Source organism: Photinus pyralis, unplaced genomic scaffold, assembly GCF_008802855.1.
Source record: "Photinus pyralis isolate 1611_PpyrPB1 unplaced genomic scaffold, Ppyr1.3 Ppyr1.4_LG4, whole genome shotgun sequence".
Classification (NCBI taxonomy): Eukaryota; Metazoa; Arthropoda; class Insecta; order Coleoptera; family Lampyridae; genus Photinus; species Photinus pyralis.
Genome location: NW_022170511.1, coordinates 42520046 through 42531389, shown reverse-complemented (window position 1 = coordinate 42531389; position 11344 = coordinate 42520046). Strand labels below are relative to the sequence as shown.

At 35.6% G+C, this 11344-nt stretch overlaps 2 protein-coding genes and 1 long non-coding RNA gene across 8 annotated transcripts in view; all 3 read right to left on the bottom strand.

Annotated features, from left to right (window-relative positions):
* Positions 1–3067, bottom strand: part of LOC116169750 — a 30918-nt gene extending 27851 nt beyond the window's left edge. The window contains exons 1-6 of the long non-coding RNA XR_004145063.1: positions 2812–3067; positions 2598–2640; positions 2373–2424; positions 2148–2192; positions 1880–1918; positions 1635–1681 (exon numbers count right to left, since the gene is read on the bottom strand). This is a non-coding gene — a long non-coding RNA (uncharacterized LOC116169750). The remainder of the gene's footprint in view (positions 1–1634; positions 1682–1879; positions 1919–2147; positions 2193–2372; positions 2425–2597; positions 2641–2811) is intronic.
* Positions 3068–3170: 103 nt separating this feature from the next.
* On the bottom strand, positions 3171–4577 carry LOC116169749 (40S ribosomal protein S2). Its single transcript, XM_031485911.1, has 4 exons — positions 4449–4577; positions 4010–4280; positions 3721–3954; positions 3171–3531 (listed from the first exon to the last, which is right to left on the bottom strand). Exons 2-4 carry the CDS (start codon positions 4277–4279, stop codon positions 3208–3210), a joined length of 828 nt encoding a protein of 275 aa, XP_031341771.1. The 5' UTR covers position 4280; positions 4449–4577; the 3' UTR covers positions 3171–3207.
* Positions 4578–6524: 1947 nt separating this feature from the next.
* LOC116168193 (AF4/FMR2 family member 1) overlaps positions 6525–11344 on the bottom strand; it is a 204294-nt gene continuing 199474 nt past the window's right edge. For all 6 annotated transcript variants that reach the window (XM_031483877.1, XM_031483876.1, XM_031483879.1 and 3 more), the window contains 4 exons: positions 11251–11319; positions 11103–11199; positions 10727–11057; positions 6525–8063 (listed from right to left, as the gene is read on the bottom strand). In XM_031483877.1, coding sequence (XP_031339737.1) covers positions 7951–8063; positions 10727–11057; positions 11103–11199; positions 11251–11319 — 610 coding nt within the window. In that variant the 3' untranslated portion in view covers positions 6525–7950. The remainder of the gene's footprint in view (positions 8064–10726; positions 11058–11102; positions 11200–11250; positions 11320–11344) is intronic.

Sequence of the window (11344 nt, the reverse complement as noted above, 5' to 3'; positions counted from 1 at the left end):
CTATAGAACACCCAACGTGTTTAATCTGAGAAGTATCAAAAGTCCCTTGCCTTTTCGTATTATTCCAAGGAAACAGAATCGGGTTTCAGAGGCTACTATAGCTTTACAGACCATTCCATGTATTGGATACCTATGTATACGCTATACCTACCTCAACAGTAGCTTAAAGTGATTAAAGAAAATCCTTTTGGAAAGACAGTAGAAAGGACTATCAAAACACATTTCCAGATACTTCACATAAATACTGATAGATATGTAAATTCTCAGGTAGACCTAGCAGTTCTTTCAAATTTCCAGATAGATGGTTAAAATTACAATTAAATCCGAGTTACCAAAAAAATTTTGCTGCAAGAGTTATTGCAAATTACTGCGTAATGGCTAATCGCAAGCATGTTAAGAGTCTTCTTTACCTAAGAGCAACTTTTTGACATAACATTGAATAAAAAATTAAGATTATAGTGTACAGATGATTATAGTTGCGAGAGAAATATTCTTGCTTTGTCAACTCCTGTTTTGGTCCTTAGTTCCCACCGACACTGTGCAGCCACTTCCCACACTCAAATTGTCGATTTACCACCGACCAAGATACAGACTTTATTTACAAAAAATATGGTTTATTTTTTTGGGGTAATGTTTACAAGTTACTTATCTAGAAAACTTTTGGTTTACTTTTTCCATAAATCGTCTTGATCGAGAGTAAAAAATAAAACAGATTAGCGCAATAATCGGTGCAAAACGTCTTTAAACAATCTGTATTGTTACTACTTTTTTAAAAAATAGTCCAAACATTTTGTAGATAAATGTCCAAATTTATAAGTTATTAAACATTTTTTTTAAAAACAACTAGACGGGCGCTCTTATGGAAATTTAATTGGGTGCAGTTGGTACAGAAGACTGTTAAATTAGAAAGGCTTGATGCTGGGGGCTTGCAAACACTTTTCTGAGTACATTATTACTCGGTTAGTTTACTTATCAAGATGTTTTCAGTCAGTAAAAAAAATTAAGAAAAGGTGGAAGAGGGGTTTAAAGTTCGAAGTTATAAACCCACACATCCATTTGACATTTTTTCTTTAAAATAAATATTTTAGTTCTCATCTTAACAGAGGTACCTACTTTCAAAATTGTTCCTTTTGGTGAACAGCTTTTGTTTCAGTTCAAACTTATGTATGTGAACATTCCATGGAGATTAACTGTGACACAAGTTTTATATTGGCATGAAAAACCTGCCCAAAGTATTTCTATTTACTGGCAATTCTCTTGTAAGTCTGTACTTTTTTCATAAAGTAAAGAGCTACAGTAGTACAGCCAGACAAAAATTACGAAATATAAAAGATAAATCAAATGTTCAGATAAGAATTTATTTCAAGTCACAGAACACAATAGTTTGTTTTTATGTAAATAAAATTAGATCAAAATAATGTCCTCGGATAGTTCAACTAGGTGAAATCACCACATTTTCTACCAGTCGAGATATCCAAAGAACATCAAACCTCGGCTATTATATCAGTTTGCTGAACACCCTCCATATTGAACCAAGGTTAAGTAGTGTTCTCGGTTAGTAAAACTTATACCGCATTAGTGCAATTGTCATGTTCCATTGCCCAATTAGGATGAGTACATGTGAAAGAACAAACCTTTTCATATGTGAAGATGCCTCTTAAATGCTTCTCCATGATTCAGCCTGAAAATAAGACATATTTCAGTAAAAAAATTAGATCAATTAATTTTAAGGAATACTGCATATTGAACTATCAGAAATTAATTAGCATCAAATGTTTCAGTTCGCTCGTCGCTACTATACTGTTGGTTTTCATCATTGTGCACTTAAAAGCCGCATTTTTAAACATTAATAGATATTCTACCTGATACAAACACTTACCATTAAAAGGTGGGGATGGGACCTGCAGTATGCAGAATTCTGAAACAAAATTTGAACTTCAAAACAATTCATAATAAAAAAATAATGGAAAAACTGAGGTTCACTTTCAGAAAATCTCTAGCCATCTTTACAAAGTTCTGGTGGAAACCGCGAAAGATTATAAATTCATCATGCAAACCAATGTTGACATAGTACAAAATGTAACTTTTTATAGAGTAATATCAAGTCAAAATATATGTTTAATTCATTATTTATGTAAAATGCTCACCATTTAAACTTTCTGGTCGCCATTACTCGAAGGAAGACCCGCAATCTGTAATTAAAAGGTGAAATTTGTTAAATCAATTTTAAAAAATGGGTAAATACATAAGGCTTTTTAAAATCAGGAATCTTAGGCCATCATTACAAAGTTCTGGTGGAAACCGCGAAAGATTAGATACTCATCATGCACAAATTTAATAACGGTGGAAATAACAAAATATAAATTGCTTACCGTTAAACCATATTGATTGATGCATGCCTCCAGGTGAAAAAGAATCAAAAATCTGTAAATGATAAAAATTGTAAAAACAATAAAACTAGGATAAATAGAAGAAAGCTATTGAAGTCAGAAATCTTAGGCCATCATTACAGTGTTCTGGTGGAAACCGCGAAAGATTAAAACTTCATCACAGTAGAGCTTTGCTAATATGACAAAAAAAAATGCGTTAATGCTTACCACTGAAGCAATCGATGGATGCTCCCAGTAAAAAATCCAAATTCTGTAAATAAAAAAACATTGAAACACAATTAAAAATAAAAATTTGTTTAAAAAATGGCTAGTTAAAATCAGGTATCTTAGGCCATCATTACAAAAGTTCTGGTGGAAACCGCGAAAGATTAAGAGTTCATCATGAAAACTAAACAAAAATGTATTAAAAGTGAATGCTTACCTTCTATGAATTGCTGCATGCCACCAAAAAGGAAGCTGAAATCTGTAAAAAAAGAATTCAATTAAAACATTTAAAAAGAAAAATTATTAAATAAAGCAAAGCTATTAAAAATCAGGAATCTTAGGCCATCATTACAGAGTTCTGGTGGAAACCGCGAAAGATTACAATTCATCATGTGAAATGAACTAAAATGCATTAATTCAGTGAAATTCTGAGAAGCCCACAATTGACTGCAAATTCATTGAAATATAAAAGGTACTCACCAATAAAATTATAACTCCAAAATGCAGCTGTAGCTAGATCCGAAATCTGAAATTAAAATTGGTGAAAACCATTACAACAATAAAGAAAACAACATCTAATCTCATAGGATGTATTCAAACATTAAAAACATCACTAATTAATAGCTTCCGCAGGACGTTGGCTTGTAACGGGACGATGGTTTTTGGCCAAATAGTCAGCAAACTCTTGATATGGAGTCTTCATTAGGGGCCTCTCCTCCCACAAATCGGGCGTAAGGTATGCGTAAGTCTTAGCAATGGCGGCATATGTGGCCTTTGCGAAGTTACCCAAAGTACCAGTTGATCCGCGTGCCGATGTGTAGCAATCTTCGATACCGGCCATTTGCAACAACTTCTTGGGCACAGGAGCAGATACGATACCAGTACCGCGAGGTGCCGGAATTAAACGCACCGAAACTGAACCACATTTTCCAGTGACCTATATAATGTTAAAATTAATTGATCATTCATGTTAATTATTTCAAGGTGTGAAGACCAAAAAATTAGGTGGTAGAAACATCCAAAGAATTTTTCTCAAATATAAAACAAAGAATCAAATTTGCACATTCAAGGGGATTTTCACCAATTTATCCTGGGATACTCCTAATCCCCCAAACATTCCCCTTACCTTGCATGGGACAGTGTGAGGTTTGCCGATCTTGTTACCCCAATAACCACGACGAACTGGTACTACAGATAACTTAGCCAAGATGATGGCACCTCGAATTGCCGTAGCTACTTCTTTACTGCACTTGACACCCAACCCAATGTGACCGTTGTAGTCGCCAATTGCCACAAATGCCTTAAAACGTGTACGCTGACCGGCACGGGTCTGTTTCTGTACTGGCATAATTTTCAAAACCTAAACAAAATTACCTACATCAAAACTACGCCACAAAATCAAAAAATGCACTTACTTCATCTTTCAGTGCCGATCCAATGAAGAAATCGATAATTTCATACTCTTTAATCGGTAACGAAAACAAGTAAATCTCCTCGAGCGTGTGGATTTTACCATCACGTACAAGACGTCCCAATTTTGTTACGGGAATCCATTCCTTCTGGTCTTCTTTGCCACGACCGCGGCCTCTTCCGCGACCACGGCCTCGACCACGTGGCCCCCCACGACCGCGTCCACCACCAAATCCACCACGAAAACCACCTCGGGCTGGAGCAGAGTCCGCCATACTACAACAAAAGTTAACCTTTACAAACACGTGGTCCTAACCTATACAAAATTACATAAATGTAATTATTTCCTGGTAGGCGTATACAGTAGGTACAAGAAAGCAACAAAGTACACGTATTTTAGATAAATAATAAGACCATATTTAAATAAATTCAAAATTAACTTACGTATCTTCTTCCTCCTAAGAACGGTAAAGGCAGAAAGATCGAAGTCCGTTGGGTCATTTTCATTTTATACTAACCGGAAGTGACATCACAGACGAGAACAGATGTTTGCCATGTTGTCGGACTTCTCTACTTTCGGTTACACAAAAAAGAGTCTAAAATTTGAACGATTAGCAAAAGCCAAGTGCAAATTTATTTAGCACACGACATTTTCATGAATTAGCTTACTGAGTTGACGATATTTTTGCCCCAAAAGTCCCTTGTGTTTGGATTATGAAAATAATCTCAAAAAGTTAGTATACATACAGTTCAATATTTATACAAACAGTAAAATTGATTAAAATGTCAACTCTACAGCTGTTCTAAATATAAGTAGCAATAATTAATTACCTTCAAAGATTTACGCTAAACACCAAAATGATAGACGAAACGGACAATACAGAAACAAGTAAGTACACCCAAGAGCAGAAAATAGTGGCGGCCGTTTGGGTGCACGAGAGATTTTTCAATAACCAAACATGGACTGACATAAATAGAAACTTTAGGGCCAGGTTTAATGTCTCACCACCCATGAGGGCGACGTTATTAAACTGGGAGAAGAAGCTTTTCAGTCAGGGAAACGTCGAGGACAAAGAGAAAAGTGGCAGACCTCTAGCGAGACTCATGCATGTACCCTACGTTAAGGCATCGCTGGAGGAGTCGCCCGAGCTTTCGTTAAGGGAGAGGGCAAAAATTTTGGGTCTACCACGGACCACCCTGCTGAAGATACTCAGAGAAGATTTGGATATGGAATTTGAGGTGGACGATGAAGGTCACAATGCCGATTCGAATAAGAGGCATTTACCGTACAACAATGGTCGGTGGAAGAAGAAGAGAAGTGAAGATGAATACGATATGTTAAGCGATAATGTAATCAAAGACGATTTAGAAAGCAAGTGTGATTAATTAATGAATGTTTTGTCAATTATTTTATGAGATTATATATATAATTATATTTGTTATTAAATATATTTGGAAAAAATCAGTTTTCTGTACATTACAATCCCACGAGTATGTTTTTTTTTTGATGAAAAATTTGTTAAGGGTACGTCTTTTAAAGAAAGTGTGGATATTCACTGTAAGGGTAATCTGTGATTATTTATACACATTTTAAGAACAAAAGGGCGAATAATTTTCCAGATTTAATGTAGAGCATATGTGGTCTTTCGACTCTAGCAATGATCACGCAAAAAATTGGGTCTACTGTGGGCCACTCTACTGAAAATATTCAGAAAAGATTTAGGATGATAGAGTTTGATGTGGACCCTGAAACTTGCAATGCAGATTCTAATAAGAGACATTTACCCTACAATAATATATAATCCGTGGGAAAAAGAAGTGAAGATGAATATAATTATATTTATATAACAACAAATGTAATTATCACACTAAATTCGGTAATATTTCTTAAAATATATTCATCTTCACTTCTTTTTGCCATGAAAAATAATACACCCACAATACTATACATGGTTCTAAATAAAAATATGAGAATAGTGCGAACAAAAAGGTACTGGACTCCGGAACGGTGAGAGATACAGTGTATGTTAAATAAATTAAATTGAAAAGATCAATTTTGTGAATATTGCACTCTCATATGTAGTAATATTGTGGGTGTTGGTGTTCATTTTCTAAGAATAGAAATACAACTCCTCAATGATTTCTAAATAAAAATTAGCGGGTGGTGAACCCTTAGATCATATATATTGACAATGATCTAGGGTGAACCAGCAGATAAGTGTGAGCGGAAATTAGACAATTGGAGGTTAGAGGCGTCTACGGTGGGTCTGTATATACCTACCATAACTACCATGAACCATCCTTGTGATACACAACTTGAACCATTACTTGCCCACTTCATGCTTGGAAAGAAAAAATCCCAGATTAAATTGGTTAATTTTTGTTGGCGATATCAAATTAATTCACGAATTATACACATCTAAAGAAAGGTTTTTTGGGGGAAAATAATTTTGAAGTTAGATCTTGGTACCCCCTCCCATTAGTAAGGACAGCATACAACATAAAAGGAAAAGGAACAAATTAAATGTTAGATAATGATATATTTGTGAAATTTTTGGGTCCTTGTTGTTTTTGTTGTCATAATATACACGTCACCTGATAATTATTACTAGAGTTACATATTTACAAGGTACTGTGGCAATATTATGATTTCACAAAAGGTCACTTTAAGTTACTTGGAGTTGTATGATTTAGACTATTGTTTTCCTATTTAGAGTTTTCAAGTTTGGTTACAAATCTATAAAAATTACATCGAGGACAGTAGGCAACAAATAAATACGTTTAGAATAAATATAAAATAAATAATATATTTCAAACAAAACAAACATTAATCAGTCGCAACATGAAATTTTTGTACATTTTCACGAGGTTGAAAAAGTCAACATGCCAATCGTTAACATATTACAAATTAAACAAAAGAAACATCACATGGCTTTACAATAGAAATAACATGAACAAAACAAAGAACCAATGATATGAATAAATTTCATTTTGCCATCTGTTAATCGTATACGCTCATTCTGATTTTGAACCATTGGTCCCTAACAATTTCATTTAGGAATTTATGTAAACTTTAGCACTTAGGCTTTGTAACCAAACTTTATTTTCGCACTGAGCATCAGAAATTTCACATAGATATATTCTACTATAAATCAAATTTGGGGGAAACATTTAAAAAATATATAAACAAATCACAAAATGTAACAGGTTTTAATCTCGTGAGAAATTTCATTTGCTGCAACAAGTGCCTAAAGTACTAAAAACATCCGTTATATTAATTTGAGTGTAATTAATACCAATTGTAATAAAATATAGGTACAAAATTATGTTTTGATTTCAATTCAATAATGGCCTTAATGAAAACATCTATAATAAAAATTTAATAATTTAAAATTTATAAAATATGATACATGATTTACATACAGTTACAATATGCACACTTATACTACAATATATGCAAAAAAAATAATGACTACTTTTGTATGTCCACAACCGGCGAGCGTTGCGCTCAAGTTGTCATAATTTGATTATCTAGGCCACTACTTCAGCGTTGTACAAATATAGCGGTAAATATGCCAAAATTTAGCGTACAATATATACAAAAATATACACTATGTGGAATTCACCTTCACTAAACTACGAAGAATGTAAAAAATAGTACTGTACTGCACCGCCATAGGTCAGTATACTAGAAACATTAAACGTACGTAACTTCTTTTCAACATTCAACCTTTCTAGTTATTTACTAAACCAATCTAAAAAATGGCAAATATGCCCTAATAACAATAAATCGTAATAATATATTATTTACTTCACTATACAATAAGATATATATAAAAAAAGGTATAATTATTCTTCTCAGATTGCATGCTCAATCCATTGACGTATAAATTGACTCGGTCCATTCTTTGGCATACCTTTATCACTTAAATAGTGTAAAATTGGATTATACTTTTTCTTTGAGCCTTTTTATTCCTGCTCGAACGTATTTTACCAAGTCTATTAGAGAACTGTGCAACGTCAAGGGCTTGCAATGTCTGTCTAATTCTATGAAAAAATCTGAAAAAAACATGTTTTGTTACAATAAGATTACCAAATCTTCAGTCTATAATAATTACAGTGTGTCAATTTATCAACCTTAACTCTAGTTCTTAATACCATATTACATAATATCTAATTAAGAGTAAAATTATGACATACAGAAAAATCAAGTTGTTGATTTGCGTGTTATTCATAATTTGATGCATCGCTCTGTCAAGTCGATTGGGTAAATTCTATAATTCGACTTCTAGTTGTACTAGATTCATTTTAGTATTGGTACATTTTTTAGTGACAATCATTATCCTTGTTACTGATCTTTCCTATTGTTAAATATGTTAATAAGTGTAAGTGACAAGACCGGAAACCTGCACTCTTTTGTGCGATTTCAGATTCGATAAGACACCAGTTGACTGTATATCTATGTTAATTTGTTCGCAAGTACACTTACCTTCCAGGGAAGGATTACGAAAGATGGGATTCAGGACAGACACTAAATGTGGGTAAAATTTTGTTATTTGCATTTCCTAATTCTACTTTAAAATTACACCATTCCTGTTCTCCACATATATAAACCTACTATGGCCCAAAGTCTCCGTCAACACAAGAAACCATTCATTTTGTGAGACCTTTGGATAGATATTGATAACAATTACGCGATGAACTGTTAAATTGAAAGGATTAATTAAAACCCCAATTTCCAAATCCATATTCACCACATACACACAATCAACATGCAAGACATCACATAACTACCAGTGCAAGTCTTATATAGAGTAGAACGCGGTAAATTACTATTTTCCAATTCCAGCTGTGGCGGCGCTGTTAGTCGAAGAGAGGAGAGAGTGGGCGTGGTTTATAGTAACCAACGGGAGGTTTGTATTCATCTGTTGTTCAATTGTCATAATGCTTAGATACGTGAGGAGCGCTTGTTTTGTGTTGAAGAGAACAAGAATTCCATTTGATCATTGCAGTGCAGCGTGCATTTCGTTTGCGATTTGGAGTTCCCCCACGCAGGCGTTTTTCTGGACTGCAATGTCTTATAAATTGGGCAAATACATTCAGAACAACAAGGGATGTGTCATCTGCACAATAGAGGAATATCGAACAAGTTGGGGAAGCAGTACTGCAATCTCCAAAACGCTGCTTAGAAACAAAGCACTTGCTCTTGCCATTTCAACACATTCTCTCCATCGAATTCTTCATAATGAACTCAATCTTCGCCCATATGAAATGTGGGTGGTCCTGAAATTGTCAGTATGGATTATGTAACACGAAGGTCATCTTGTGAAGACATGCTTATTGCATCCATACCCCATAACGCAAATGTGTTCTTTTTATTTTCACCGCAATGGGTGTGTAAACAAACAGAATATGCGGTATTGGAGCAAAACGAGCCCCAGAGAAATTCACGGGAGACCCCTGCATTCAGCCCGCGTCACTGTGTAGTGCACCATATCACAAGTCTGTATCATTGGCCCTTACTTTTTCCAGGAAAATTGTCAAGCTGTAACTGTGAATTCGAATTATTACTTAATTATGCTGCAACAGTTTTTCCAGTCGGATTTCAGGATATCCGATTTCAACAAGACGGTGCTCCTGCACACACAGCGGGTATTACCATGATTTCTTCAGGCAAACGCTTCCTGGAAGGCTTATTTGTCGGTCATTGGCCCGCATGCTCATCGGACGTCGCCCAATGCGATTCCTTTCCTTGGGGTTACCTGAAGTCGAAGGTATATTGAAACCACCCTGAAAGACCTACAGAACAATATTGAGACTGAAATTCCAAGAATACCAAAAGACATGCTGGAAAGAGTGCATGAGACTTCCCCCCCCCCCCTTTGATATTTTTTACTTTTTCGCACCCCACCCCCCCTCTTTCGAGCGTCACGTGATTAATCAACAACTCCAAAGTGGGCACTTTCGAACAGGAGTATCTACATATATTACCTTAAACCTTAATGCAAGGTATGTAACACTAATGAAGAGTCGCTGACAATCGACATCTGTCTCGTTAGTGACGTTAGTGGTTTCAAAAAGTGTGGCAGTTTATTGTTACCAGGAGGAACATTTTTTCCCTATGGAAAACTGATGTTTTTTTGCCCGCGGTAAAAGACAAAACGTGTCTTCGCCAGCAAATGTTCAACCTACGCGCGCGGATAGAACAGTGGGTCTTCAGTGGGACTCCATTAAGTACCCAGACCATGTAATCACACCCCGTGGTGTGCAAATGGATTCTGAAACGATATCCACCATTAAGAACTTGTGTCCGTGTGATAAAAAACAGGTTCAGAGTTTTGTGCAAACATGCTCCTGGTATAGGAAGTTAATCAAATAGTTTACGGACATTGCCCGGCCCCCTACTAACTCACTTAAGAAAAAAATCTTACAATAGCATAGAGTACTCAATCACCCTCTTAATTTTTCCATGTAATTTCTTTAGCTGTACGTTCCGTTGTATTCTCCCCATCTGTTGTAAACCTCTCCCATAAATTTTATTTATATTCTTTTTCTTTTCTATCAGTCTATCAGTTCCGTATACCTTACTTTTTGGTTCACAAACTTTTGTGAGCTAAATAGGTCAGAACAACGTTCAATGTACACTACAGGAATTAACCTCAGTTCTTCATTTTTGAGCATAATAAATTGACACACTTAATTCAACTAATTCCAATACTTACCCCTTTGTTTGCCTTTTATAACCAAAGCATCGGCCTGGTCCCACAGGTCTTGATACGAAAATAGATATGAAAAATTTTCATTTTGCTTTGACACCGCCGTATAAACGTGTACGGGCATCAACATGCAAGGTGTCGGCGGCGTCGGTACTGTCGTAGGCACCGTAGTATTCGCGCGCACCGCCAACTCTCCGCTACTGTAACCAGAAGACTGACTACCGACCGAGGCGACGGAACCGGCGGGCGACGGCGTCGGCGATAACGGGGAAGGTGTGCCCTGACCTCCGAGGGCGTGATTAATTTGGTCCGATTGGATTGGTGCCATATTTGCAGACTAAAAACCTTGGTGATTAACTAATCCCTTAAAAACTCGCCTTACCTTCGTGAAATAATCGTTAATGAGCTTTTGATTCTCTTTCATCTCGTACTTCTTCAACTTGAACAATTTGTAGTATATCAGAGCCACGCATCGATAACTGAAACGTAAACGTTTAACATTCGTTGGCACATTACAGAGTGAATCTTACCTTAAGACCGCTAATTTTGTATGTACCGACGATGAGTTTTGTTGACTCCGAAATTTTGATGAAATATATCTGGGGATAGAGCAGCATTAAATGG